Below are 27,725 nucleotides of genomic sequence, written 5' to 3'. Positions count from 1 at the left end.
CGATTTGTACCGTTCCATTATGCATGAAGTGGTCAACGCTGAGGGGAAATTTTTTTCACGAAGCACAAGATCTGGCAACGGAAGATAAATATGTGAGTGGGACAATCAACGGCACCGTGCCGCCTCTAGTAGCGTTCCTAGGGAGGAATATAGAAAAAACATGTATTGAATATGCTCTTTAATGACGTACTCTAATGATGTTTGATTTCCATATAATTTATTTTTGTATGCATAAGTATTTTTAGTTACCGAACATATTCCGCGTCACGATCGCAAACTATAAGTATTTTTAGTTACCGAACATATTCCGCGTCACGATCGCAAACTAGATTGAGAGATGAAAATTAGCGGGAATGCAAATCGCAATCACGATCGCAAACTAGATTGAGAGATCAAAATTGACGGGAATGCAAATTGCAAAAAATAGCGGGAAACCCATTTCCAGGGGCGGGTCACCTTCTCACCCGCCCCTAGAAATGGATTTGTAGGGGCGGGTGACCCGCTCCTGGAAATGGATTTGCAGGGGCGGGTAACGCACCCGCCCCTGCAAATAGCTATTTTTAGCTACGAAAACTAGCAACGGGTGCACTATCTGCCTCTAAAAATACGTTTTTACCCGTCCCTAAAAATGCTTTTTTAGTAGTGATAAAGCAGATGCGTTTGGCAGAAAAAGAATACAGCGAGTAGAAAGAACTACTACTTGGAAACATGGGTTTGTCATTGTTACAATAGCCAGGATCGAAGGCAAGGTGACAATGTGTAATGATGATTTCTTTGATCATCGAAGACACCTGCATCCTGCGGGATGATCTTCCACTGAAAGGAACTATAGATTGTTGTACCCCTTGCAAGCACTTGCCACCACCATGCATAGATTACCACCACACTCACAAAAAAAAAAATCTATAGTGTCTTTCGCAATTGAAAGTCTTAGTGAGGGGCACATAAACCCCAACCAGCTTTAAATACAACATAATGCACAAACCTTATAACTATACATGTGGAACATATTTTCAGTACAATTGTTGCAAGCTACGCTTTTGATTGATATGTGATGAAATTACAACCTTTTTAACAGAGCTCTAAGAGCATCTCCCAAGATGATTTTAGGAGGAGCTTTACCAAATGATAATTTACAGAAAAAAATGGTTCCAATAGGCTAATTCTGCGAAGCGATCCTTTGAAATGAACTATGGAGCTAGGAACTAAAGAAAACTAGCTTATCATAATTCATTTCCTGCACAAAATCATTTTCTTCTCGAAGCTTAAATTAAATTATAAAGAATTATTTTCATCCATAAAATCACTTTTCTCACATAATCACTTTTCATAGAGAATTATAAGCAGGAAGAGCTTCACCGAACAGACCTACAGCAGATCATTACTTGAATCTATTTTTGAGAGGTGGCTTCTGGATTTGATGTGAAATCACTTTAGAGGAATCCATAAGCGGCACCATTCTTTTAGCTCTTAGAAGCGCCCATGGTAGCTACCCCTTCACTCCGGCATGCGTTCTCATTCTTTTAGCTCTTAGAAGCGCCCGTGGTAGCTACCCCTTCACTCCCGCGTGCGTTCTCGCGGTTGTAAATCTAGGAGGGGATTTGGAGATGGGAGAACACACGTCTTTAAAGTTTAAACTACATTGAACAAATTTATCTTATAAAGTTTTTAGAAAATAATATGTTTTAATGCTAGGGTAGGGTTCCGTAACTTTGCCTAGCATAACGAAAAGTTAGTATTTATTTTAAATTTATTTGTGCACATTTTTCATTGTTTTAAAATACTCTTTTAATCAAATATAAATAAATAGTTGTTTGTTTTTAATTAAGGTACTTAGTCTGCTTTTCTAGCCAGGCCTTTTAGGCTGCTTTTCTGGGCCAGGCCTTTCCAGCCCCAGTCTGGGGTATGGGCAGGTCTATCGAATAGCACTGTGAATGAGTTATCAATTCATCAGAGACACTATAATGAAAACAGCCAGGCCAACAATGCAGCAGCAGTCCCCAACTAACTTGACTGAATAACATCAGCGCACAGCGCATGCAGCAACCACTGCCAGTTTGTTTCAATGGATAGATATGTTCAAGTGATCCGGTATAGTACACTCGTACTAATCGAGTAATTTCCTTCAATGCCATTGGCAGACATCTGAACACTAATTCGCCAGATTCTCGCAAGAACAGGCTGCGCGTTCCATCCATGGACCTGCCGCCAAGACATGCAAGATGCAAGCTATGTACATCAGGAAGTCATTCATGACTCGTGATCACTTAGCATTCAGCAAACATCTCGATGGACCGGTCCATGAGTTTGGAAACAATCGAACCAAGCACGGATTCACGAATGAACGGTACTTAGAATCGAAGTCCAACAGAAACTTAATCCACATGATGTCCTAGTTGCTAGGAACACGGACATGCCGTGATGCCAAGGATCTAGAACACGGGACATGACGGCCGGCATGCCAATGCAAGATCGACGAGAAACGCATCCACAGGAGGACAAGCCCGTTAGGCGAAGAGCATCTCAGCGTGCGGAGTGAGGTCCTTGTGCGCCTCCTTGATGGTGGCCTCGGCGACGCCGGTGGCCATGGACACGTCCTTGACGGTCTTGGTGGCGGCGGCGCGCTGCACGACCATGTAGCTGATGGCGGCGGCGATGGACTCGGGGTTGCGCCGCACGTCGAGGCCGGCCTCCAGCCTCCGCGCCGCCTCCTGCGCGGCGCGCATCTCCTGGTTGCCCATCCCGAGCCGGGAGCAGAAGCGGCGCAGGTAGTCGGCGGCGCGCACGACGCCGATGTCAAGAACCTGCTGCCCAGCCTCCTCCCCGAGGACCTTCTTGATGAGCGTGGTCATCCGGCCGATCTCCTTCTTGGCAGAGGCGCCGGCGCGCGTCACCGTGGCGAGCTCCTTGTACGTCCGCGGCTTACCGTCGTTGCGGCACGCGATGTAGAGGCAGGCGGCGTAGAACACGTCCCGCTTCTTTCCCCTGGGGCACGCCTTGGCCTCGTCCAGTTTCTTGTACACATCCTTGGCGCCATCCCTGATGGTGGCGACGAGGCCGAGGCGGTCGGCCATGTCGGCGATGGCGCGGAACGCCTCGACCAGCGACTGCTCGTGGTCCGCCCCGCCGACATTGACCCGCATCCTCGGCAGCGCGTTCCCGCCCACGGCCTGCACCTTCTGCGGGCCGGAGTAGGTGATGCGGGTGACGAGCGGGGCGTTGGAGAGGAAGGGGTCGTTGGGGCCGCCGACGCGGCTGGGGTCGCGGTCCTCGCCGCCGCCGTCGTCGGCGAAGCTGCGCCACTCGGAGCCCTCGTCGATGTAGTGCGCCTCGAGGACGAGCGCGCACTCGGTGCACACGGTGTCGCCGGTGGCGTGGTCCAGCACCACCTCCGTGGCGCGGTGGCAGTCCGGGCAGTGGAGCAGCTCGCCGGCCATGGCTGCCGCTGACTGGAGCGAGCAAAGCGTAGGTGGCGAGCGAGGCTCGTGCAGATCGATGGGGATTTTGCAGCGGCGGCCGGCGGCGCGGCGGAGTTGGGGATTGATTTCTGGGAGGGGTCGGCTGATATTTATAGACGGGTTGGGCGATTGGGTCGGCTTGAGGACGCGCGAAGTCGGTGTCGGAAAGCGAGGCGGGCGGGTCGGAGTCGGACGCGGATTGGGCTGGTGTTTGGCTGGGGTCGCTTGCGTTTCCTTCCTTTTTTTTTCCGATTTAGAACGTCCTGTTTCCTTTTTTTTTATGCTCGTGCGAAACTCCACAACAAGAGTAAAAACACACAAGTATTCCTCGCGATCTTCGAGACAAAAGAAAAAAAAAAACTCTTTCCTAGTTACGATTAGCCACTACAAGATATCAAACGTTTAATTTTATTTTTAAGTAGATGACCATAGAAGCAAATACAGACGAGCTTTTCAAAAAAAAAGATGATCAATTGTTTTTTCTGTCATACTTCATCCGATCAAAGATGCTTGTTGTTTTAGTTTTAACACCTTTCACTAATTGGTAAATGCAGGCCGTTCTATGATTTTTAGGCAATTTACCACATTTGTTCCAGCATTGCATCTTAGCATCAATTCACTCCTAGTGCACTTTGGATGTGTCAATTTAATCAAAGATGGTCCTCTCACCTACTTTCTTAGTTCATATACTTATACAGTTGTGTCCAACATTAAAACGTTGTGCATTTATCATTTATGATCGGAAGTAAGTAGTTGATTGTGCACATCTCACTTTCTGGTGAGATACAACAAGCAACCTCCTCCCCTAACTTTTTGTTCTTGAGGCATGCTGTTATTCTATATTTCTATATTCATTTGCGCAAGACTAGATTTTAGAAACATAAGGATAAGAATTACGGATTTTTCCAGCCCTGTGAATGAGTTATCGATGGCACTACTGTGGGAACAGCAAAACCATTTATGCAACGGCATGTGCTCAACTCAAAGGCTGGTAAAACTAACATGGCTGACATCACAGCTCAGCAACCCTTGCCAGATTATCAATTGGGGATTGATAAGTTCAGGTGGTTCGGGGTTGTACGCGCCTTGCTACCTGAACATTCGTCAGATCATCTCGCAACGACGGACTTCGCGTTTCATTCATGGTCCGGCCGCGAGAACATGCAAGCTGCAACAGCAGCTATGCTTCATGAGCTCACTCACTCATGAATCGCGATCACTTAGCATTTAGCAATCACCTCGGATCGATCCATGATTTTCTGCTGGAATCAACGAATCAAGCACAGATCACGAATGAATGTACTTAGATCGAACTCCTGAACACGATCCATGCTGAGAATCAGGGGCAGCGAAGGACATGCTAGGATTGCAAAGAAACGCGTTCTAGGCGAAGAGCAGCTCGACGTGCGGGGTAAGGTCCTTGTGCGCCTCCTTGATGGTAGCCTCGGCGACGCCGGTGGCCATGGACACGTCCCGGACGGTCTTGCTGGCGCCGGCGCGCTGCACGACCATGTAGCTGATGGCGGCCGCGATGGACTCGGGGTTGCGCCGCACGTCGAGAGAGTCGTCCAGCCTCCGCGCCGCCTCCTGCGCGGCGCGCATCTCCTGGTTGCCCATCCCGAGGCGGGAGCAGAAGCGGCGCATGTAGTCGACGGCGTGCACGACGCCGATGTCCATCACCTGCCCGGCCCCCTCCCCGAGCACCTTCTTGATGTGCGTGGTCATCCTGCCGACCTCCTTCTTCGCGCCGGCGCCGGCGCTCGTCGCCGTGGCGAGCTCCTTGTACGTCCGCGGCTTGCCCTCGTTGCGGCACGCGACGAAGAGGCAGGCGGCGTAGAACTCGTCCCGCCTCCTGCCCCGGGGGCACGCCTTGGCCTCGTCCATCTTCTTGTACACGTCTTTGGCGCGGTCCCTGATGGTGGCGACGAGGCCGAGGCGGTCGGCCATGTCGGCGATGGCGCGGAACGCCTCGACCAGCGTCTGCTCGGGGTCCGGCCCGCCGTTGATCCGCATCCTCGGCAGCGCGTGGCCGCCCTCGGCCAGCGTCTTCTGCGGGCCGTTGAAGACGATGCGGGTGTCGAGCGGGGCGTTGTTGAGGAAGGGGTCGTTGCGCCCGCCGACGCGGCTGGGGTCGCGGTCCTCGCCGCCGCCGTCGTCGGCGAAGTTGCGCCACTCGCTGCCCTCGTCGACGTAGTGCGCGTCGAGGACGAGCGCGCACTCGGTGCAGATGGTGTCGCCGGTGGCGTGGTCGAGCACCACCTCCGTCCGGCGGTGGCAGTCAGGGCAGAAGAGCAGGTCGTCCGCGGCGCTGTGCATGGTCGCCGCCGCTGGTCTCTTCGAACTGGGGCAGGCGACGCGACGCGACGCGACGCGCGTGCTGGTTCTATAGGATTTTGCGGCGGCGGCGGCGCGGCAGATTGGAGGGGGTTGGTTTCTTGGAGGGGGCTGGCTGATATTTATAGACAGAGAAGGTCGGTGGGTGGGGGCAGAGGGGTGCGGGCCGGAGTCGGAAACCGACTTGGGCTCACTTCTCGCGGTGACTTGCGGCCTGCGTTTCGTTCTTTCTATCTAATGGATGGAGACAGTCCTACAGATTTGGAGCTCTAGTTCCCCCCCGTTCTGTACACGATTTGATTTGGGACGTTATGCTGTTATCTTTGCTAAATGTATGCAAGTCAACTTGCCTATTTTGCAATGCAAGAAACAACAAGCTGGGCTTAGCCGTGGGCTTTCGTGCAGCCGGTTACTAATTTAACAAAGCAGATGCAGCCCGCTACACGCTACTCAGCGACAGCAGCTACAAAAGAATTCCCAAATCCGGCGGCCGCCTCTGCTTCCTCCCGCCACCCGCGTGCGCGCGTCGTCGGAATCAGCCCTCCCGCGGTCGGCCTCGCCGCTATGAAAGGCGAGCTGCTCCGCCCGGCTATGCAACGCTGGAGCGGAGGAGGATGCCCTCGCGAGGCGCCATGGAGGAGGAGGAGGAGAAGGGGGAGGTCGGGCTGCACCGGCTGTTCCGGTTCGCGGACGGCGCGGACGCGGCGCTCATGGCCGCAGGGGCCGCCGGCGCCGTCGCCAGCGGCGTGGCGCAGCCGCTCATGACGCTCGTCTTCGGCGAGGTCGTCCACGCCTTCGGCTCCGGGTCCCGCCGCGACGTCCTCCACCGCGTCTCCGGGGTCCGTTTCGATCCCCATTTAATCACAACCCTTGCGCTGCCATTCCTCTTTAGCTAATTTTTCTTTGCACTGTTGTTTCAGGTGTGCCTGAAGTTCTTGTATTTGGCCGTCGGGTCATGGTTTGCTTGCTTCCTCCGTGAGTACTCCCTTTCTTCAATGGTTTCCTGGGTTCAGTTAAATTTTTTTTAGTCCATCCTTGTAGTGATCAGTGTTAATAATTCAGGCACCCACTGACACTGAGCCCTCTAAACCTTCAGAATGGAAAGGAATGATAAGATATTTAGCACCTAGCCTATGTATGTCAAGAATGGAGTCTGCACTTGCAATTCCAGCTTCCTTTCCCATAACTAAGACATGATCATCTGATCATGCCCGCCGTGCGTGGCTTCGGTTCAAAAAATATAATCATCTGATTTTGATGTTAATCGTGTGAAAAGTCATGAACTTATTTATTAGCTATTCCTGGAGCCAGGAGTCCAGAACTGAAACGAAGAATTCCCACAATAATATCGTCTTTCTTTTTAAGAAAGGAAAAGCATCAACCTAGTGTGTAATAAGCTACTAGAACCATTATTTTCTGCAAAATAGCTACCGCCAAGAGCATATCTATGTGTACTCTGCTTCAGAAGTTAAGTATAGATTAGCACTAAGGTGTTACTGTTTTTCAACGTTTCATCAGAGGTTGCATGCTGGATGATAACTGGAGAAAGACAAGCAGCTCGTATACGAGGTCTCTATCTCGAAGCTGTATTGAGGCAAGACATTGCATTTTTCGACAAGGAGATAACCACTGGACAATTGGTTCAGAGGATGTCTGGTGATACAATACTTATCCAGGATGCAATAGGTGAAAAGGTAGACCTATGTAAACTTGAATATATCATTGTCAGCTTGTGATGCTGGTTTATGCTATACTTTTCTGAAGCTACAATCACGTAGGCAGCATACTTTTATCTAATGATTTTAAACTGCTCTTCCATGTTTTGTGTTGATTTGATGTCTGTTCTGATTAGATAGATAGATAATTCAATTATTTTGCTTGTCTTCCAGGTCGGGAAGTTTTTGCAACTTACTGCCACATTTGTTGGAGGGTTTGTAGTTGCTTTCTCTAAAGGATGGCTTTTAGCAGCTGTAATGCTGTCAAGTATCCCTCCTATAGTAATTGCTGGAGCAGCTATGTCATGGACTGTATCGAGACTATCAAGCCAGGGTCAAGCTAAGTACAATCAAGCAGGAAATGTTGTTGAACAGACAATCGGAGCAATCAGAACAGTATATCCTCGCATAAACATTTCCTTTAAATCTAACTGTTGGTTTAGATTCTTAACCAACTTCTTCTTGGGTTAATTTTTGAAGGTGGCTTCCTTCAATGGTGAGAATCGGGCCATTGCACTATACAATAAATATATTAGGAATGCATATATATCTGCTGTACAAGAATGGACAGCTACTGGCCTGGGCTTTGGTTTTGCTATGTTTATCCTGTTCTGCAGCTATGGTCTAACAGCATGGTTTGGGGCAAAATTGATTATTGATAAAGGATATGACGGAGGGCAGGTTGTAAGTGTCTGGATGGCATTCATGACTGGTGCAATGTAAGTCATCAAATCTTCAGTAAGTCGATTGATGTTGTTCTAAGATGTTGGATAAATATTCGTTTTTCTTTCATGGCCAATGGACTCCAGTTCATAGTGCATACTTTAATTCGCTCAACTTAACTATCCGGTATCTCAGATTTTAATAGATTGGTGACATGTAATGTGCTCTGATCTTCCTGACCTGACTTATAATCTGGTCATACTCTAAGTCGCGTAAATATAAAACCAAAGGGATTCTTCTAGATATGTAAAACTGAACATGACAGGCTCATTAAACATACATTTTTACAAACGAACTGATCATCTAGTTTAATAGTTTATACAATAACTTTTGCTCCATAAGTGATTAAATAACGGTTTCCATCACAGTAACAGCATTTTGATTTATAGCAGAGGCAATAACACTACTCATTTGTTCATGACAATGAAAATTGGCCCATGCATAACTGTTCTACACACACTTTCCTTATCAGGTCACTAGGTGAGGCAACTCCATGTGTGTCTGCTTTTGCTTCCGGACGGTCTGCTGGGTACAGAATGATGCAAGTAATTCAAAGGAAGCCAGAAATTGATCCCAATGGAACAGATGGGGTTGTGCTAGCAGACATCAAGGGTGATATAGAGCTCAGTAATGTATACTTTTCCTACCCATCTAGACCTGACCAACTGATATTTGATGGCTTCTCTTTGCACGTCTTGTGCGGAAAAACAATGGCTATAGTGGGTGAGAGTGGCAGCGGGAAGTCAACAGTGATTAATCTTGTGGAGAGATTCTATGACCCTCAGGCTGGTGAAGTGTTGATAGATGGTGTTAACATAAAGAGCCTGAGACTTGGATGGCTAAGGGGAAAAATCGGTCTTGTCAGTCAAGAGCCACTGTTGTTTGCCACTAGTATCCGGGAGAACATTACCTATGGGAAAGAAGATGCAACAGATGAAGAGATAATGGCTGCGACAAAGCTCGCTAATGCAGCAAATTTCATTGACAAGTTACCCAATGTATATAGAAGAAATCAAAATGCTTTAGCATTGTTCAAAATTCCATCTTACACTGTAACTATCATAACTAATCGGTAACCTTGTTGTTTCAGGGCCTAGACACAATGGTTGGCGAACATGGGGCACAACTGTCTGGAGGACAAAAACAAAGAATTGCAATCACGAGAGCCATACTAAAAAATCCCAAAATCTTGCTGCTTGATGAAGCGACAAGTGCACTAGATATGGAGTCTGAGCGAGCGGTTCAGGAGGCCCTTAATAGAACCATGCAAGGCAAGACCACAATCATAGTTGCCCATCGGCTGAGCACTATAAAAGACGCTGACACTATATCAGTTGTACATCATGGAAAAGTTGTTGAACAAGGTCTGAACCCTGCATGCTCTCATTATTTGATCCGATTATTCTAGAGTTTCTCTTATCACTTGTAAATGTTAAACAGGCACGCACACTGAACTACTGAGGAACCCCACTGGTGCATACTCCCAGCTTATCCAGCTGCAGGATATAACTGGAGAACCAGATGCATCTGATGTAGATTATCAAAGGTCTACTTCAGCTGTCAGAAGTGCATATCTCAAGAGATCAATAAGTGGAGGTGCTTCTTTTGGGAGTACCAGCATGCATTTGGTCACGACTGCCAGCATGATTGTTCCGGAGAGCACACATATTGAACTACTGTCTAAGGTATCAGACGAAGGTGAAGAATGCAGGAAGGTGCCCCTCTCCCGTCTTATTTCTCTGAATAAACCTGAGATGCCAGTCCTTCTGTTAGGTACATTGGCTGTTGTCGTATCAGGTGTTATCTTTCCAATGCTCGGTGTGCTGATCTCCAGTTCCATCAAATCATTCTATGAGCCACCTCATCAACTCCAGAAAGATTCACGGTTCTGGACATTGATGTATGTAGCATCAGGAGTTGCTTCATTTATTTCTCTGCCAGTGGAATATTTCCTTTTTGGAGTGGCTGGTGGGAAATTGGTTGAGCGCATTCGTTCTTTATCCTTTGAAAGCATTGTTCATCAAGAGATCAGCTGGTTTGACAAGCCCTCGAATGCTAGGTTAGCATCTAAATATTCTGCAATAATATATCGCATTTCCAGAATTATGATGAAACCTGCATTGCATAGTTGTCATTGTTTTTTCATGTCTAGTGGAACCATTGGTGCAAGGCTGTCTGTCGATGCCTCAAATATACGACGTCTTGTAGGCGATTCATTGGCATTGATGGTTCGAAGCACTGTTACCGTTCTTGCTGGATTTATTATTGCAATAGTTGCAAATTGGAGGCTTGCCCTTGTTGCCACTGTAGTGCTTCCTTTGGGGGGTCTCCAGGGATTTCTTCAGATAAGGTTTTTGGAGGGATTCAGTGCAGACGCCAAGGTAGCATATCATGCATCACTGGTAAAAGCACATTATCATTCGGCCGATTGAACTTAGACAGCAATTTCATTTTCCTGAATGTTGGACTGCAGGCAATGTATGAAGAAGCAACTCAAGTGGCAAATGATGCTGTCAGCGGTATTCGAACTGTTGCCTCTTTCTGTGCTGAGCATAAGGTGATGAAGACTTACTATGGAAAATGCAAAGATCCAGTGCGACAGGGGATCCGTCAAGGCATTGTCAGTGGCTTGGGTTTCGGTGTATTGTTCTTCGTCCTGTACTCTACATATGCCCTTTGTTTCTACGTCGGAGCAAAGTTTATGGTTGATGGCAAAGCCACATTCACTGAAGTATTCAGAGTGAGCAAATTCTTTAGATAACTAACTTCAAGTTGGTTTACATTGTGCATATTAGCATACAGCATCTAACTGTTGTGTTCTTCTGCAGGTGTTCTTTGCTCTGCTCATGGCAACCATAGGCGTTTCACAGACAAGCGCGCTAGGTTCAGATTCTGCCAAGGCCAAGGAATCAGCGTCATCAATATTTGCACTTATTGATCGTAAATCGAAGATCGATCCAAACAGCGACAACGGCATGGTCTTGGTTGACGTTGCTGGTGAACTCGAACTCCGTCATGTCTGTTTCTCATATCCATCCCGCCGTGAAATGCAAATATTCAGAGATCTGAACTTGAGGATACCATCCGGGAAGGTACCACACCACTGAACAAGTGAACATTCATTCCTTCGACCGTGATCAGTACAAGTGCTGATAAGCACTTAAGTTTCATGCTTCTTCTGCAGACGGTTGCCCTTGTCGGGGAGAGCGGCTGTGGCAAATCCACCATCATGGCTCTCCTGGAGAGATTTTACGACCCTGATTCCGGCATGATCACGTTGGACGGCGTGGACATCAAGGGCCTCAATGTCAGCTGGCTGCGGCGGCAGATGGGTCTGGTGAGCCAAGAGCCCGTCCTGTTCAGCGATACCATTCGCGCCAACATCGCCTACGGGAAGCAAGGCGATGCGACGGAGGAGGAGATCGTCGCCGCCGCGAAGGCCGCGAACGCGCACCAGTTCATATCGGCGCTGCCCCAGGGCTACGACACCTCCGCCGGCGAGAGGGGCGCCCAGCTGTCCGGCGGGCAGAAGCAGCGCGTGGCGATCGCGAGGGCCGTGCTCCGGGACTCGAGGATCCTGCTGCTGGACGAGGCGACGAGCGCGCTGGACGCGGAATCGGAGCGCGCCGTGCGGGAGGCGCTGGACCGGGCAGCGGCCGGCAGGACGACCCTCGTGGTGGCGCACCGGCTGTCGACGATCAGGGGCGCCGACGCGATCGCCGTGCTGAGGGACGGCGGGGTCGTCGCCCAGGGCACGCACGAGCAGCTGATGGCGTCCAGGGACGGCGCGTACGCGTCGCTGGTGGAGCTCCGCATGAGATCGGAGCGCGCCGGAGTCTCCTCGTCAGCATGAAGCTTTGGCTCCCCGATGGAATGCTGCCTAGGCCCACATGGCAGACACCATTTGTAAATTTCTGGTCACTGTTTTTGTTCATACGTCATACACGTAGCTGTAAATTTTGTTCACAGCTAGGATTGTACATACCTGGTAAACTCAAATATGGTGTGCACTTTGTAAAATCCTGAAAAATACCTTGCACCTGTATAGTTGTATGCTCATCCCGGCCCGGCCCCACGACGGCACGAGCACGACCACCCCGCGTACGCGCTCGATGAATCCCAGCCCACGTTTTCCTTGCCGCTGCATGCGACCACACCACCGTCATCGCCGGCTGGCGGCGGGCCTCGCTGCTGCCACGCGGCCACACGTCCCCCGCCGCTCCTGCCGCGTGTCCACGCCGCGCGGCCCCGTCGTGACTGGCTGGCTGGCTGGCTGCCAATAAGTTCCAGGCCTTCGCCCTTTGGCCGACCAAGCCACTCTCCCTGACTCCCTCTACCTCCACCGCCGGCCGCCACTCCCTTGTCGAAGTCGAAGTTTGAAGCCTCCAGACCGCGTCATCACCATGGCGGCCATGCACCGGCGATAGGGCATAGGACGCCAGGCTCTCCTTCCCGTTCCTCCATTTTGTTTGAAGGTCATTGCTCATCAGGCACATACAGCTCCGCTAGCTCTTCTCCTTCCCCGAGTCATCAGCTACCGTCACCGTAGCGGTAGTATACTAGAATGCCGCCGCCGCTTCTTCGTTTGAATTTCGCTCGGGTCCGTGGTCTTCTTCGATCTAATCCCTAAAGCTGGTGGAGCCCCGATTCATTATATTCTTCTCCCTGGTCTCGGCACACGCGCAACGGAAGCGGCGCCGTCGCCGAAACCGAAGCCGAGGATAGCCACGCGCCTCCTTCGCCGCCCAGAATGCCAAGTATCGCCGCCGCGTCTCGACAACCCCGACCAGCGTCGCCTCCGCATTCCGGCCCGCCGGTTCGTCCTAGTGATCCTGCCCGTGCCCCTACCGTTCCATCTCCGCCGCCGAAGACCCGCCTGCGCCGTGCCGTGTTAAACCTTCCTGCAACCGGAGCCTGGACGACGACGCCGCTACCGCTCCATGCCGCGTTGAGCGCGTGCGTGGGCGCTTGATCATCAGGGCCCCGCGCGTCGCGTCTGAGCGCCGCGTGGCACACTACCACTCGCGGGCGCGCGCCGGTGTGGCCAACCAACCAATCGGTTGCTTGGGCGGGCCATGCAGTCTATTGGGCCAGCCGCTATATTGGGTTGCGCTAGGAACTGGGCCAGTCTATTGGGCCTTTTTTTTTGTCATTTGGCTGTTCAGGATTTCCTATCCCTCTATATACCCCACTACCGCCAATAATCATCTAATCTTATCCAGAACCTTCTACTTCGTAGAATACATTTTAGTGCCACCTCTTATGTGTAAACTTGTCATCTAATTTTACGCTAGTATTCTTTTAATCATATATTCGAACATCTATAATTTACTCCTCTTGTCTTTTCGAGTGATTTGGCCTAATTGCCAATATTTGGCGTACATTTCAGAGTGCGAGCGAGGAAGAGACAAGGGGACTTTTTCAAAAACAACAACAGCAGCAACAGAGAGAGACAAGGGAAGGTCGTGAAAATACTACGATCCGAAGATCACCAGTCAACGAAGAATGGTATGCGCACAGTATACTAATCAAGTAAACATGTCTTACTTTTTCTTTGCACAGGATTTTCCAGGGACACACCTTTCTTACCTCAAACCATATCGGCTTTTGAGTTGTCTGATCAACTCCCCCCAGACATCCATGTTGGGACGAATAAAAAGTCTAGGCTCCAAACAGCTCTTGAACATTCACTGATCTTTCAACTACAGTCAGTCAGTCACTTAATTACCATCTGCTACAATATAACGCAACATGCAGGAGACCTGAGACCAGAATTCACATATAAAACAAAGGAAAACAGCAAGAGTGAAAATAGCACAAAGCAAACATCATGGAGTCAGACGATGGTAGGGTGAAGTTCCACGAGCTGTTCAGGTATGCGGACAGCACAGACATGGTGCTGATGCTGGTTGGGGTGGTTTCTGCGGTGGCGAGCGGCGTGTCACAGGCAATCATGATGATCATCTTCGGGCAGGTGATTACAGCTTTTGGAGATGGCACCCCTGAAACCATACTTCACCGGGCTAATAAGGTAGGATATGTATATCCGATCCTCAAATATGTGCTTCAGTAGTAGGATATGACACCAAGCGCATCCAAAGACTTTAGTTTGCATTGAGGCATTTGAGCAATGGCTAGCTCATCACCTGCCAAAAAGGTAAATGTAATTCCAGTACCATTCCAAGATTTAACATTTTTTCTGACATGGCTATTATTTCTTGCTTTTAGGTAGCTCTCGACTATGTATACCAGCTGGGAATTGGAACAGGAATTGTTTCTTTTCTTCGTAAGTATCTGTGATCACTTGGCTGCGGCTACACCCAGTCTTTTGATGAGCTGGCAGCTAGCTTTTCATCAGTTATTGTATGCGTGATCGCTTGGACACTACACCCAGCCTTGATGAGTTAGCAGGTTCACATGGTTTTATCATAGATTCCATGGTTATGATTCATTAGGAAACTAGAGCTAATTAAGATTCAACTAACCAACTTAAAAGGGGAGAAGGCAAAATCAGTCATATATCTTATTCGTAGTCTATGTATAGCTCAAGCTACCTTGAATTTTATGCGTGTATCAAAACAGGGTCTGTCGCTGTCACGCGTGTATCAAATCAAGCATAGCAAATAAAAAGGGGGAAAAACAAGCCTTGTAATTAAATAATTTGTGGCGCCATAATAGTTGGAATGAAGTGAACAATTTTAATATATTATTGGCAATTAAATTATTGCAATACATCTGCTTTTCCAGAGGTATCGTGCTGGACAATGACTGGACAAAGACAGGCTACTCGTATTCGGTCTTTGTACCTCAAGTCTGTCTTGAGACAAGATATTGCATTCTTTGATTTAGAGATGACAGCTGGACAAGTAATTTCTTGTGCATCTGCTGATACTGTTCTAATTCAAGGAGCCACTGGGGACAAGGTAACTGTATAATACATTATGGTTTTATCTGCTGCAGAAAAAAAAAATCTACTTACACCCATGGTAGTTCAACATGCATATTTACATCCTGTTGTTGTTTTGGTGAACTAGTAGGTGCACTTTGGAGTGGTCACTTTATTTTCTTTTTCCCCTGACATATTGCCACATTCCTTCTTATCAGGCAGGGAAGTTTGCACAGCTTGTTACCACCTTCCTTGGTGGACTTGCGGTTGCTTTTGTGAAAGGTTGGCTTCTAACACTTGTCATGCTTTCAACTGTACCCCTGTTTATTGCTGCTGGGGGAATTGTCTCGAGGATGCATTCCAAAAATCATATGGTGATGCAGGTGATGTTGTCGAGCAAACAGTTGGATCCATAAGAACGGTAGGCTATTTGTAGTTGAATCATGGCATCAAGAATTATTAGTCGTCATGTTAATCCATGTCCCTTATCTGCAAAATAGGTGGTTTCATTCAACGGTGAGAAAGAAGATGTTTCTCGATACAATAACCAAATAAAGAGGGCATACAAGGCCACTGTTTGGAAAGGAGCTGCCCTGGGCTTTGGGGCTGGATCCCTTTCCTTCGTCTATTTCTCTACCTTTGGATTAGTCATTTGGTATGGTACTAGATTAATCCAAAGTAGAGGATATAATGGAGGAAGTATCATAAGCATTCTGTTCGCTGTCATGGTAGGTGGAAGGTGAGTCTGATGCTAAAAGCCTAAAACTATATGCACACTCAGATAGGCTAAATGACAACCAGATATTGTAGCACTTACCGATGGGAAATATGTTCTGTTAGTTTAAACAGCAACATTATAAATTTGTTTGCAGCCATGCTGATTTTCTATTTTTTTCTCACTTATGTGTGAATTTTCAACTTTATTTAATAGAGCTTTAGGCGATGCAACCCCTTGCCTTTCTGCCTTCACGGATGGAAGAGCTGCTGCTCACAGATTGTTTAAAACAATTGAGAGGAAACCAGAGATTGATTCTGATTCTGCTGCTGGGATGGTATTAGAAGACATCAAGGGTGATGTGGACCTGAAGGATGCGTACTTCAGTTATCCAAGCAGGCCTGGGCAATTGATATTTAATGGACTGTCATTACATGTGTCTAGTGGCAAAACAATGGCCCTAGTTGGGGAGAGTGGTAGTGGGAAGTCAACTGTTATCAATTTAGTTGAGAGATTCTATGATCCACAGGCTGGTGAAGTCTGCATAGATGGCATTAACATCAAACGTTTCAAGTTAGACTGGATAAGACAAAAGATTGGTCTTGTTAGCCAAGAACCACTACTCTTTACGACATCTATAAAGGAGAACATTTCTTATGGAAAAGAGGATGCAACACTAGAAGAAATCAAGAGAGCAGCCGAGCTTGCTAATGCAGCAACTTTCATCGACAATTTACCTAATGTACTTAAATAAACACAATACATAACAGTATCCTGTGTTCACCTTTATAAACATAATGTTAACCATTTCTTTATGTGAAATTAGGGCTATGACGCAACAGTTGGTCAACATGGCACTCAACTCTCAGGGGGCCAGAAGCAAAGGATTGCGATTGCAAGGGCTATTCTTAAAACCCCAAGAATACTCTTGCTCGATGAAGCTACAAGTGCATTGGATTTAGTGTCTGAGAGGGTAGTCCAAAAGGCACTAAACAGGGTCATGTTGGAAAGAACCACACTTATAGTGGCACACCGACTAAGTACTGTGACGAATGCTGATTCCATCTCGGTTGTGCATCAAGGGAAAATAATCGAACAAGGTTCGTATTTTTATACACGTGATAACTTTCATCTTGTGCCAAAAAGGATGCTAAAAAGTGGAATACTATGTTTCTGACATAGATCTACACATCTACAGGTCATCATAATGAGTTGGTGAAAGATCCTGACGGAGCTTACTCGCAGCTTATTCGTCTGCAAGAGGCGCACCAAGCAGATGGCTATCAAGTAGATGTTGGAATATCACACTCAAGGCCTATAAGGAGTCTGCCACTCCAACAGTCAACAAGTAATCCTGCTGGGAGTATCAGTCGACGTACTATGACGCCTCCCCCTAGCTTGACTGCGTCCACTGAATCACTTACATACAATGATGCAAATAGTGATAAGAAAAATGATGATGGCAAGACCCTCAAGAAGGAGCCAATTGGACGTCTACTTAGCCTAAATAAACCAGAAAAATCAGTCCTGATGTTAGGTTCTCTAGCAGCAGCAATCCATGGAGCCATCATCCCAGCTACTGGTTTTGTACTGGCTAATGCCGCTGCAGTTTTTTATGAACCACTAGACAAACGAGACAAAGATTCTAGATTTTGGAGTTTAGTGTCTGTCGGACTCGGTACAGTGAGTATGGTATCAAGGCTCGCAAATGGCTTTCTGTTCGCAACAGCTGGTGGGAAGCTCATAGAACGTGTCCGTGCTTTAGCATTTCAAAGCATAGTGCACCAGGAAATTGCCTGGTTCGATGATCCCATAAATTCCAGGTCAGTTACACGTATATTTTGATAACCACGAGATTATACCAGACTAAGATTTTGGCATATTCATCTCTTGCAGAGGAGCACTTGGTGGAAGACTTTGCATTGATGCCCTTAATTTGAGACGCCTAGTAGGAGACAACTTGGCTGTAATTATCCAATGTACCGCGTCACTATTTTCCGGGATACTCATTGCAATGATTTCAGATTGGAAGGTCTCAATAGTCATCATGGTTGTAATACCGCTTATTGGTCTCCAAGGCTATGCCCAAGTGAAGTTCCTGAAGGGGTTCAGTCAAGATGCCAAGATCAATCATAAAATAGCCTCTTGGGCTTGTTTTTTAAGTTATATGATGGTTCCACAAAAATTTGAATAGCTCGAAATGGCTAAAGTATGCTATTACGAGTAGGACTTTTATTACCATGATCCTTTTTTCTTTCATTGCATTTTTAGAATTAATTTTAATATTTTATACATGCCCCATGACAAAAGTAGGCAGCAGATCTCGTACTATGGCTGCACGCTGCTTGCAATTTGATTGTAAAAGCCGACCTACGTACCTGGGAAGATCGCTTGCTTAATAATGTAGTCTTTCCCCTTAAGTCATGTATCCTGTCCCTTTTGATGGATAAGTCCTTGCTGCTGGTCTTTGTGGTCCTTAGCAGCAGTTGGCATCTTGTAGTCCTTAGCATCTTGGACTGCAGGACAGCAGTTAGTGTCGTCTCTAGGACAGCATCTTGGACTGTAGGACAGCAGTTAGTGTCCTCTCTAGGACAGCATCTTGGACTGTAGGACAGCAGTTAGTGTCCTCTCTAGGACAGCAGTTAGACTAGTGTTAGACTAGCATTATTGGCCTCGTTGCTGCCCAGCAGCCTGCTGTATATATATGTGGCCACCCCTCCCGTTGGTAGGCATGGCATTGTGAGTGTGAATGAAGAAAAACCCAGAAAACTTCCCCAACCTGAGTGTCATCCTCTCAGCTCAATGAGAGTGAAAATTGAGCTACTAACATCTGGTATCAGAGCCGTACTTTCCTGTAGGTTGGATATCTCTTGCTCCTCCCCTTCCGAAGCCACTGTAGCAGCCCAGCCACCACCAGCAGCTAGTGCAGTAGCAGCAGCAGCTGCACCAGCCGCTGCACCAGCAGCAGTAGCAGCAGCTGCACCAGCCGCTGCAATAGCAGCAGCAGCTCCAGCTGCCTCTTCTTCCCCGTTCCCTTCCCCCTCTCCACGCAGCAGCCCCTTGGAGGCGCGCCATGTCCGACGCACCGTCTCAGCGCTCGGTCGCCTCGAGCGCACGACGCCAGCAAGTCGCCGAGCTCGCCATGGCAGAGGAGCGCAGCCGAGCGACGGCTCAAGCCGCTGCAGCAGCGGCGAGGGCGGCCAGGCTGGCTGCAGCGGAGCTGGCAGCTGCCCAGGCGGAGGTGGAAGCAGCGGAGGCGGAGGATGCAGCGCGTGCGGCAGAGGTCGAGGTTGAGACCTTGCGCGGCAGCCTCAGCGGCTCCATCGCCGGCGACACCACCGCCGACGGGGATCTTGAGGGGTTGGCAAGGGAGAGGGCGCGGCAGCGGACCGCGCGGTGGGCAGCAGCCCACCCCCACGGCGGCGGCCCGGAGGCCGGCGCGCCCGGCGGCGGTCCAGGGGGCCGCGCGCCTGGCGGCGGAGGCGTCGCCTCTGGTGGCGGCTCTCCTGGCTGGGGTGCGCGCGGCGGCGCCCCCAGCTACCACGGCCTCCAGGCGGTGGTCAGGGACGTCGGTCCCGGCGGTGGGTGGCCCACCCTCACCAAGACCAACTACGTCGAGTGGGCCGCGGTTATGGAGGTGAAGCTCCAGGTGCGACATATGTGGGAGGCAGTCCGGTACGACGATGTCGACTACGATGTGGATCGACGGGCGCTGGATGCTCTCATCGCAGCAGCCCCGCCCGAGATGCAGTTCACGCTTTCCAAGAAGCGAACTGCCAAGGAGGCCTGGGACTCCATCGCTGCGGCACGTATCGGCAGCGACCGCGCCCGCAAGACCACTCTCCAAGCACTTCGCAAGGAGTGGGAGAACCTGGCCTTCAAGCCAGGTGAGGATGTTGATGACTTCGCCCTTCGTCTCAACACTCTGCTGCAGAAGGTGGTGCAGTTCGGCGACGACACCTACGACGAGGAGAGAGCCGTCGAGAAGCTCTTCCGCTGCGTCCCCGAGAGGTACAGGCAGACCGCTCGCTCAATCGAGTCTCTGCTGGACCTCTCCACCATGACGATCGAGGAGGCGATAGGTCGCCTCAAGGTCGTCGACAGCGACGAGCCACAGCCTCCCTCGAGAGGCATCTCCATCGGTGGGAAGCTCCACCTCACTCAGGAGCAGTGGGAGGCTCGGCGCGGTGACAGGAGGAGGGGGGACCCCTCTCCCTCGACTGGTGGCCGCAAGCGCGGCAAGCCGCGAAAGGGGCGCGGAGGTGCCCAAGCCAGGGCACGAGGGCGCACCGAGGGTGGCGCTCGCGGAGATGCTCAAGGCGGCGCCGCTGACAGGCCCAAGGCGGCACAAGACGACGCCTGCCACAACTGTGGCAGGCCCGGCCACTGGGCCAGGGACTGCCCGCAGCGGAGGCGTGGGGTCCAAGCCCACGTCGCGGAGGCCCAGCCGGATGACGAGCCGGCACTGTTCCTACTCCACGGGGACATGGGGCCGCATCCGGCAGCACCGCCTGCCACCGCTCTACTCCACCTCGACGAGCCGCGTGCCCGAGTCCTCCTCGGCGACAGCTCTGACGACGACAGGGTCGATGGCTGGTACCTCGACTCCGGCGCCACGCACCACATGACCGGGCGGCGGGAGTTCTTCTCCGACCTGGACGTCGACGTAGGTGGCTCCGTCAGGTTCGGGGACTCCTCCGCTGTGGAGATCAAGGGCGTGGGCTCCATGATCCTCACCACCAAGTCCGGAGAGCACCGGATGCTCACCGGAGTCTACTACATCCCGGCGCTGCGAAACTCCATCATCAGCCTTGGGCAGCTCGATGAGAGCGGCTCCCGCGTGGTGATCGACAGCGGGGTCCTTCGCATCTGGGACCACCGTCGCCGGCTTCTCGCCAGGGTGGTTCGAGGGAAGAATCGCCTCTACATCCTCCATGTCAGGGTGGCCCAGCCTCTTTGTCTTGCAGCTCACAGGGATGACGAGGCATGGCAGTGGCACGAGCGCTTTGGGCACCTCCACTTTGAGGCCCTGAAGCGGCTCGGCGCCAAGGAGATGGTGCGAGGCCTCCCGTGCCTCGACCACGTGGAGCACCTCTGCGACGTCTGCGTGCTGACGAAGCAGAGGCGGCACTCCTTCCCCCAGCAGGCGAGCTTCCGAGCCAAGGAGCGGCTCGAGCTCGTACACGGGGACTTGTGTGGCCCGGTGACACCGGTCACACCAGGAGGACGGCGCTACTTCCTGCTGCTCGTCGACGACCTCTCCTGCTTCATGTGGGTGATGATCCTCGGCAGCAAGGGAGAGGCTGCGGACGCCATCAGGCGTGCTCAGGCTGCTGCGGAGACGGAGAGCGGCCGCAAGTTGCGCGTGCTGCGCACCGACAACGGCGGTGAGTTCACGGCGGCAGAGTTCACGGCGTACTGCGCGGATGAGGGCATCCAGCGCCACTACTCCGCGCCGTACAGCCCGCAGTAGAATGGCGTCGTCGAGCGGCGCAACCAGACGGCGGTGGGGATGGCTCGGGCCCTCCTCAAGCAGAGGAGCATGCCGGCCATCTTCTGGGGAGAGGCGGTGGTGACGGCCGTCTACATCCTCAACCGCTCGCCCACCAAGGCACTCGACGGCATGACGCCGTATGAGGCTTGGCATGGGCGTAAGCCGGCGGTCTCCCACCTGCGGGTCTTCGGCTGCCTCGCGTTCGCCAAGGAGCTTGGCCCCATCGGCAAGCTCGACGACAGGAGCACTCCGGGAGTGTTCATCGGCTACGCGGAGGGTTCGAAAGCCTACCGCATTCTCGACCCGGAGACACAGCATGTGCGCACGGCGCGCGACGTTGTGTTTGACGAAGGGCGAGGATAGGCGTGGGACAAGGCGGTGGACGACGGCTCGGCTCCGACGTACGACGACTTCACCGTCGAGTACGTCCACCTCGAGGGAGCTGGGGGAGTAGACAGCTCTTCTTCGCCGAGCGTGCCTACCCCGGTCCCCGAGCCTCCACCGACTCCGGCGCCCGCCACACCGGCGGCACCACGCCCTTCAGCTACGACTCCGGCTGCGCCAAGTTCCTCGGCTGCACCACCACAGCCGGCGACGCCACGATCTCCAGTACCGATAGCCACTCCTCCGGGCCCGTCTACTTCGACACCTGCTCGTGCAGAGCACAGTCCGGTGGAGTTCGCTACTCCGCTCTCTCACGACGAGGAGCGCGTCGACGCGTACCATGACGGCGAGCCGTTGCGGTATCGTACGATGGAGGACCTTCTCGGTGATCAGCCGGTGCCGGGACCGGTGCCTCACGACCTGGAGGCACAGTTGCACCTCGCGTGCGACGACGGCGAGCCTCGGTCTTTCGCAGAGGCCGAGGGACACGCGGCATGGCGTGCCGCGATGCAGTCGGAGATGGATGCGATTGAGAAGAACCGCACTTGGGAGCTTGCTGATCTCCCTCGCGGTCACGGCGCGATCACCCTTAAAGTGGGTATTCAAGCTGAAGAGGGATGAGGCCGGCACCGTCGTCAAGCACAAGGCCCGCCTGGTGGCACGAGGTTTCGTGCAGCAGGAGGGCGTCGACTTCGACGATGCCTTCGCTCCCGTAGCACGGATGGAGTCCGTGCGACTCCTCCTTGCGCTAGCTGCCCAGGAGGGCTGGCGTGTCCATCACATGGACGTCAAGTCGGCGTTTCTCAACGGCGACTTGAAGGAGGAGGTCTACGTGCACCAGCCGCCGGGGTTTGCGATCCCCGGCAAGGAGGGTAAGGCGCTACGTCTGCGCAAGGCCCTCTATGGCTTGCGGCAGGCCCCGAGGGCGTGGAACGCCAAGCTGGATTCCACGCTCAAGGGGATGGGCTTCGAGCAAAGCCCGCACGAGGCGGCCATCTACCGGCGGGGCAAAGGAGGCAATGCCCTGCTGGTGGGTGTCTACGTTGACGACTTGGTGATCACCGGCACCAAGAATGCGGAGGTGGCGGCGTTCAAGGAGGAGATGAAGGCCACCTTCCAGATGAGCGACCTGGGGCCTCTCTCCTTCTACCTGGGGATCGAGGTGCACCAGGACGACTCCGGGATCACACTTCGACAGACTGCCTACACCAAGCGCGTCGTCGAGCTCGCTGGGCTCATCGACTGCAACCCAGCTCTTACTCCGATGGAGGAAAGGCTGAAGCTGAGCCGTGACAGCACGGCGGAGGAGGTAGACGCTACTCAGTACCGGCGTCTTGTGGGGAGCCTCCGCTACCTCGCCCACACACGGCCGGACTTGGCGTTCTCCGTCGGCTACGTCAGTCGGTTCATGCAGCGACCGACGACGGAGCACCAGCAGGCCGTGAAGAGGATCATTCGCTATGTTGCGGGGACTCTCGATCATGGTCTCCACTACCCGAGGTGCCCTGGAGCGGCACACTTCGTCGGGTACAGCGACAGCGACCACGCCGGCGACATCGACACCAGCAAGAGCACGAGCGGGATCCTCTTCCTCCTCGGCAAGTGCCTCGTGAGCTGGCAGTCGGTCAAGCAGCAGGTGGTGGCCTTGTCCAGCTGCGAGGCCGAGTACATAGCGGCCTCCACCGCGTCGACTCAGGCGCTCTGGCTCGCTCGACTGCTTGGTGATCTACTCGGCAGAGACACTGGAGCAGTGGAGCTCAAGGTGGACAGCAAGTCCGCTCTGGCCTTGGCGAAGAACCCCGTTTTCCACGAACGGAGCAAGCACATCCGGGTGAGGTATCACTTCATCCGAGGTTGCTTGGAGGAAGGAAGCATCAAGGCGAGCTACATCAACACCAAGGATCAGCTTGCGGATCTGCTCACCAAGCCCCTTGGGAGGATCAAGTTCCTTGAGCTTTGCTCCAGGACTGGGATGGTCCAATCTTCCTACAAGATGGCCCAATCTTCCCACAAGACGACGCACAAGACTTAGGGGGAGAATGATGGATAAGTCCTTGCTGCTGGTCTTTGTGGTCCTTAGCAGCAGTTAGCATCTTGTAGTTCTTAGCATCTTGGACTGCAGGCATCTTGGACTGTAGGACAGCAGTTAGTGTCCTCTCTAGGACAGCATCTTGGACTGTAGGACAGCAGTTAGTGTCCTCTCTAGGACAGCATCTTGGACTGTAGGACAACAGTTAGTGTCCTCTCTAGGACATCAGTTAGACTAGTGTTAGACTAGCATTATTGGCCTCGTTGCTGCCCAGCAGCCTGCTGTATATATATGTGGCCACCCCTCCCGTTGGAAGGCATGGCATTGTGAGTGTAAATGAAGAAAAACCCAGAAAACTTCCCCAACTTGAGTGTCATCCTCTCAGCTCAATGAGAGTGAAAATTGAGCTACTAACACCTTTATTCACCAATCTTGGAAATAATATACTTTTATCCCGTAAAATAACCAAGTTCAGGTCTGATCCGCATTCCGCACCTACTGTAGCATTCCTTGAAGAAAAAGTAAGGCAGCTTATCCGAGTTAGTTAAGTTCATGAAAAATAGATAACTTTTTCATATTTTCATCAAGAATTGTCAATAGCTGATTTATCACCTAATAAAATACTTGATCTATGAGGTTAATGGATCTATATATCACTTAAGTAGTCTTTATTTAGACTCATAAAAGAACACCCAACCGTATTATGTGAATGCAGATGATGTATGAAGAAGCGAGTCAAGTTGCTGCTGATGCAGTAGTTAGTATCAAAACCGTAGCATCTTTCTGTGCTCAGGAGAGAGTGGTGTCAGTATACAATAACAAATGTCAAGCTTCAAGAACCCAGGGAATTCGAACCGGAATAATCGGGGGCCTTGGTTTTGGTTTCTCAAATATGATGGTCTATACCTCTTCTGCCCTTCGCTACTTTGTAAGCTGCACAATTTGTCAGTCACGGCAAATCCACTTTTCCCAGTGTCTTCAAGGTAATTGGCATGCATCAGCATTTGCTATCTTTCTCTTATTTTTAGTTTCTTATTCACACACTTAATTTGACATCCTATGATTCAGGCTTTTCTTTCTTTAATTTTGGCAAGGATTGGGTTGTCTGAAGCTAGTACCTTAGCATCCGATACAGAAAAGGCAAAGGAAGCTGCTACCTCCATATTTTCTATCATAGATAAGAAATCTAAAATTGATTCAAGCACTGAAGAAGGTTTGACCTTGGATCCTGTAAATGGTGATATTAGGTTTAACCACATTAACTTCAAGTATCCATGCCGCCTCGATATTCAAATTTTCAGTGACTTCACCTTAAACATTCCCTCTGGAATGGTACTCATTAAAACTTTTCCCTTTCCATTTTCCCTTTTGAAATAGCAATGTCCCCATTCAATTTCCCCCCATGCAGAGTGCTGCACTTGTTGGACCAAGTGGTAGTGGAAAATCTACAGTAATTGCTTTGCTGGAGAGATTCTATGATCCCGATTCTGGTACAATTTCATTGGATGGAGTGGACATTAAGAATCTCAAGATCAGTTGGTTACGGAACAAGATGGGACTGGTAAGCCAAGAGCCATTACTCTTCAATGACACCATCAGTGCCAACATAGCAAATGGCAAAAATGAGGTATCCGAGGAGGAGATTATCAAAGCTTCCATGGCAGCTAATGCCCATGAATTTATATCAAGCATGCCCCAGGGATACAATACAGTGGTCGGCGCGAGAGGAACACAGCTATCAGGTGGGCAGAAGCAGCGGGTCGCTATAGCAAAGGCCATTCTGAAGGATCCACGGACATTGCTCCTAGATGAGGCCACGAGTGCGTTAGATGCCGAATCAGAGCGTGTTGTCCAGGATACACTGAACCAGGCGATGGTCGGCAGGACCACCATCACCGTGGCCCACCGCCTCTCCACGATCCAAGGGGCTGATATGATTGCGGTTCTGAAGAATGGCATGATTGTGGAGAAGGGGACACATGAGGCGCTGATGGGCATTGAGGGTGGAGTGTATGCTTCATTTGTGGAACTTCGCTCTGGTACAGCATGAGCACTAATATTAGGGGGGGGGGGGGGGGGGGGGCGGGCACAATCCTCTATGGACTGAAGAAGCTCAGACAATTCAGTCAATTGGACGTGCCTGCATACAGGGGATGTTCACTCAGACGAATATAACCAGAAGAAAATTGGTAAAATTGGTAGCATGTAGCTTCTAAACGAGTAGTGAACAGTTCATGCAATTGAAAGTGTATGCACCCAGATACCATGTGTGTATTTTCCTTCAGACCAATATAGTGTGTTGAGTGTTCGAGGTGTGTGAAAAAAAAAATAACCAACTACGCTTGGGTAGCATGGTGAATAATTCGGGCTATCAACTGCACACTGTAGATACCTAGCACCAAAATCACGAAGAGAGGAGGCATATCATCTGATTGGCGAATGAAACCAATAATGTTTGAGCGTCTAAAATTTGCAGGCAGAAATTTACACGAGAAATTAATCAGCAGTACCTTGCTCGGATTATTAGGTGGAGGCGTGGAGCCGTGTCGACAGCCTCATCCAGCCTCCCGTGGCGCATTCGCAGCCCAGAAAAGGGGGCCCGCGGCGGCAATGCTTGCCTTGCCTCTGATGGTCAGGTGCTTGTTGACCGCCTGCGCCCGCCTCCCCGAACTCCGCACTCAGCCCGCCGCGTTGCTCTGCTGGATCGCGAAGAGAGTAGCGAGGAAGTGGATACACGCTCGCTGTGGCGGAGGCCAGCCACCGTCGCCCGTCGGCGAGGAAGACTACGAGTCCGAGTCCGTCGGAGGGCGACCGAGGCCACGGCGGCGGGGGCGCGGCCACCGCGCGCGGTGGTGGGGTCTGGCCGTCCGGGGGAACAAGAAGAAGCTACGGGCCACCATGTCAGATAAGTTAAGCGGGGCCCATGGATGGATACTTAACTGGCCCGCCTAAAAATTAATCGCACGAGGCCCAGCCGTTATGATGTTCTGACTCGGCCCGTTACGTCTCCGCCGCGGCCACCCCGCCACGCCCGGCGGCGGCGCCGTAGATACCTCGAGGCCGTTCTTTCGGTCGCCGGCGACGGTGAGGTCTTTCGTTGTCGTTCCGACGCCGCCACAAACAATTATCCTATGCAGTTTTTGCTCAGGGTCCTTTCATGCGCCAGCAGAACCTCGCTCACCAAACGATTAAACAAATGGAAGGCAGCTAGCTGGTTTGATGCTCATGCCGCCCGAGCAAGGATCCCGGGCTCAGGCAACCTTGTCACTTTGCACTTGGCTCCATCCTGCCACCTGCAAGGTCGCAGTCGTACCATGCCAGCGGATACCAGCGGATCTGGGCATGAACTTGCACGCGTCACGCTGTATCGTACACGAAGTACACACAAACATATCATGACCGGGTCATGTCGTCGAAATCATCTGATCGAGACGTCCCCGTCACCTTCTGATGCAAAAAGAAGGCTTAATTACCAGGAGCGACGACTACAAGTGATAAGTGCTCAAAGCTACTGTCCAGGAAAGAAGGGTTTCAACTTTCAAACGAACATTGCTTTCGTTGTCAGGAAGATCCCAGATCGTAGTTGCCATCACCGTACCATGATTCAGTCATGGCTGTTTGCACCTTGATGATTGTTGTAGAACATAGGAGTAGCTTTCTTTTTTTTGAAAGGTAGTGTCCGACATAACTAACCCAAACAAATTTAACACAATAACACGGATGCTGCCTGATGAAGAAGATAACAGCTCACGACATCATCATGGATGCATTCTACTCATCACACTGCCGGCTATCGACTTGGACGCTTATCCTCATCATGATCGCTCTTGCGAATGAAGTTAACAGCAAACATGAAAAACAACACTTGCAAAAAAAAACGCTCATCACCCTAGAAAACGGCACTACAAAAAGGTTACCATCAACAGAGCAACATGAGCCATATGCTGCAGTAGGGCGAGAACCTGGCAAAGGGCAGGCGCGGCATGG

The 27,725-nt window shown here is 51.1% G+C and overlaps 3 protein-coding genes, 1 long non-coding RNA gene and 1 pseudogene across 5 annotated transcripts; 2 read left to right on the top strand and 3 right to left on the bottom strand.

Moving 5' to 3' along the window:
• Positions 1–2,234: 2,234 nt before the first annotated feature.
• On the bottom strand, positions 2,235–3,516 carry LOC112885774 (transcription initiation factor IIB-like). The gene has a single exon (XM_025951414.1). The coding sequence runs from the start codon at positions 3,435–3,437 to the stop codon at positions 2,508–2,510; it is 930 nt and encodes a 309-aa protein (XP_025807199.1). The 5' UTR covers positions 3,438–3,516; the 3' UTR covers positions 2,235–2,507.
• A 1,115-nt stretch (positions 3,517–4,631) lies between these two features.
• On the bottom strand, positions 4,632–5,783 carry LOC112885773 (transcription initiation factor IIB-like). The gene has a single exon (XM_025951413.1). The coding sequence runs from the start codon at positions 5,772–5,774 to the stop codon at positions 4,842–4,844; it is 933 nt and encodes a 310-aa protein (XP_025807198.1). The 5' UTR covers positions 5,775–5,783; the 3' UTR covers positions 4,632–4,841.
• Positions 5,784–6,406: 623 nt separating this feature from the next.
• LOC112885771 (ABC transporter B family member 11-like) lies at positions 6,407–12,246 on the top strand. The gene is made up of 12 exons (XM_025951411.1): positions 6,407–6,631; positions 6,713–6,767; positions 7,311–7,486; positions 7,682–7,903; positions 7,988–8,226; positions 8,703–9,228; positions 9,321–9,594; positions 9,671–10,289; positions 10,383–10,611; positions 10,704–10,970; positions 11,059–11,322; positions 11,415–12,246. Exons 1-12 carry the CDS (start codon positions 6,407–6,409, stop codon positions 12,081–12,083), a joined length of 3,765 nt encoding a protein of 1,254 aa, XP_025807196.1. The 3' UTR covers positions 12,084–12,246.
• Positions 12,247–14,060: 1,814 nt separating this feature from the next.
• Positions 14,061–25,788, top strand: LOC112885772 (annotated as a pseudogene).
• Positions 15,121–26,627, bottom strand: LOC112885775. Of its 2 annotated transcripts, none has more exons than XR_003227249.1 (4): positions 26,249–26,627; positions 24,156–24,247; positions 18,210–18,267; positions 15,121–15,605 (listed from the first exon to the last, which is right to left on the bottom strand). It is a non-coding gene; the product is annotated as an uncharacterized LOC112885775 (long non-coding RNA). The 2 variants fall into 2 exon arrangements; XR_003227248.1 differs by lacking the exon at positions 15,121–15,605 and adding an exon at positions 17,568–17,929 and having other exon boundaries at positions 26,249–26,626.
• Between the last annotated feature and the right edge of the window lie 1,098 nt (positions 26,628–27,725).

The sequence above is a fragment of the Panicum hallii genome, chromosome 3 (genome assembly GCF_002211085.1).
Source record: "Panicum hallii strain FIL2 chromosome 3, PHallii_v3.1, whole genome shotgun sequence".
In the NCBI taxonomy this organism is placed as follows: domain Eukaryota; kingdom Viridiplantae; phylum Streptophyta; class Magnoliopsida; order Poales; family Poaceae; genus Panicum; species Panicum hallii.
Note: the sequence above shows the minus strand (reverse complement) of the source record. Positions and strands in the feature narration are given on the sequence as shown.

Coding starts and splice junctions, on each gene's coding strand:
- LOC112885773 (XM_025951413.1), bottom strand. CDS start 5,774: ATGCACAGCGCCGCGGACGACCTGCTCTTCTGCCCTGACTGCCACCGC.
- LOC112885771 (XM_025951411.1), top strand. CDS start 6,407: ATGCCCTCGCGAGGCGCCATGGAGGAGGAGGAGGAGAAGGGGGAGGTC. Junction 9,595..9,670: donor TGGAAAAGTTGTTGAACAAG/GTCTGAACCCTG, acceptor AATGTTAAACAG/GCACGCACACTGAACTACTG. Junction 10,290..10,382: donor GACAAGCCCTCGAATGCTAG/GTTAGCATCTAA, acceptor TTTCATGTCTAG/TGGAACCATTGGTGCAAGGC.
- LOC112885774 (XM_025951414.1), bottom strand. CDS start 3,437: ATGGCCGGCGAGCTGCTCCACTGCCCGGACTGCCACCGCGCCACGGAG.